Source organism: Dreissena polymorpha, chromosome 9 (assembly GCF_020536995.1).
Source record: "Dreissena polymorpha isolate Duluth1 chromosome 9, UMN_Dpol_1.0, whole genome shotgun sequence".
Taxonomy (NCBI): Eukaryota; Metazoa; Mollusca; class Bivalvia; order Myida; family Dreissenidae; genus Dreissena; species Dreissena polymorpha.
The window spans coordinates 106837463-106838190 of NC_068363.1; the positions used below are offsets into that span (position 1 = coordinate 106837463).

General features: G+C 39.6%; 1 protein-coding gene across 1 annotated transcript in view; it reads right to left on the minus strand.

Moving 5' to 3' along the window:
- Nucleotides 1-289: 289 nt before the first annotated feature.
- The window catches only part of LOC127846348 (FMRFamide receptor-like), a gene marked incomplete at its 5' end in the record, with an annotated part of 10570 nt that continues 10131 nt past the window's right edge, over nt 290-728 (minus strand). The window contains one exon of the mRNA XM_052377518.1: nt 290-351. Within this exon, the coding sequence (XP_052233478.1) occupies nt 290-351 (62 nt within the window). The remainder of the gene's footprint in view (nt 352-728) is intronic.

The window sequence follows — 728 nt, forward strand, 5'->3', positions numbered from 1 at the left end:
TACTAATTCCGTCCCAATGTTTTGAGTATATGACGACTTAATCCGATTTACTGGCCGCTTGATTATAAACTTAAACGTTTTAAAGAGTACCTTTCGAAACTTTCGGCCAACGCCTGTGTAGATGAGGAAGTTTACAGACGAGTTAAAAACAAACAGAGTGTTACTCACACATATCCACTTTATCATCACGTCTTGGCCAATAAACCAGAATTGGGAAACAAGACCTGGCGTTTGGCACAAAATGAATACCATGACAATCACAACTAGAAGAGTGCTCATATTTGTTTCACTATTCTCGTTTGGAGTTGGAGTAGGCAACGATCTTCTTCGACGCATGCGCATGCGCGTCAACTCACGAATCAACAACGTGTTCAAGATTCCAAGAAATACCAAAGGTACAATGTATATGATAACCATGTAACTATACACAGTATAGAACTGTTCATAACCTTCAGTTTTGCCTAAACGTGTTGTAACAATAGTAAAACAGTCACTACTGTTTTCACTGCAAGGTGTGACACTGATCGCAAAGCATCGTGGTATATTATAGGCTATTGAAATAACGGAGATACTACCGATCAGAATTAAAGCATTTCTTTTGTTGCAGACATGCACGACTCTAAAAGGGTGACAAATTGCAACGTAACGTTCAATGGACACAGCCACTGTCGTCCAGACATTGATGAATTGCAGCGTCATAACCATGTAATTGACAGGTGTGTACATGT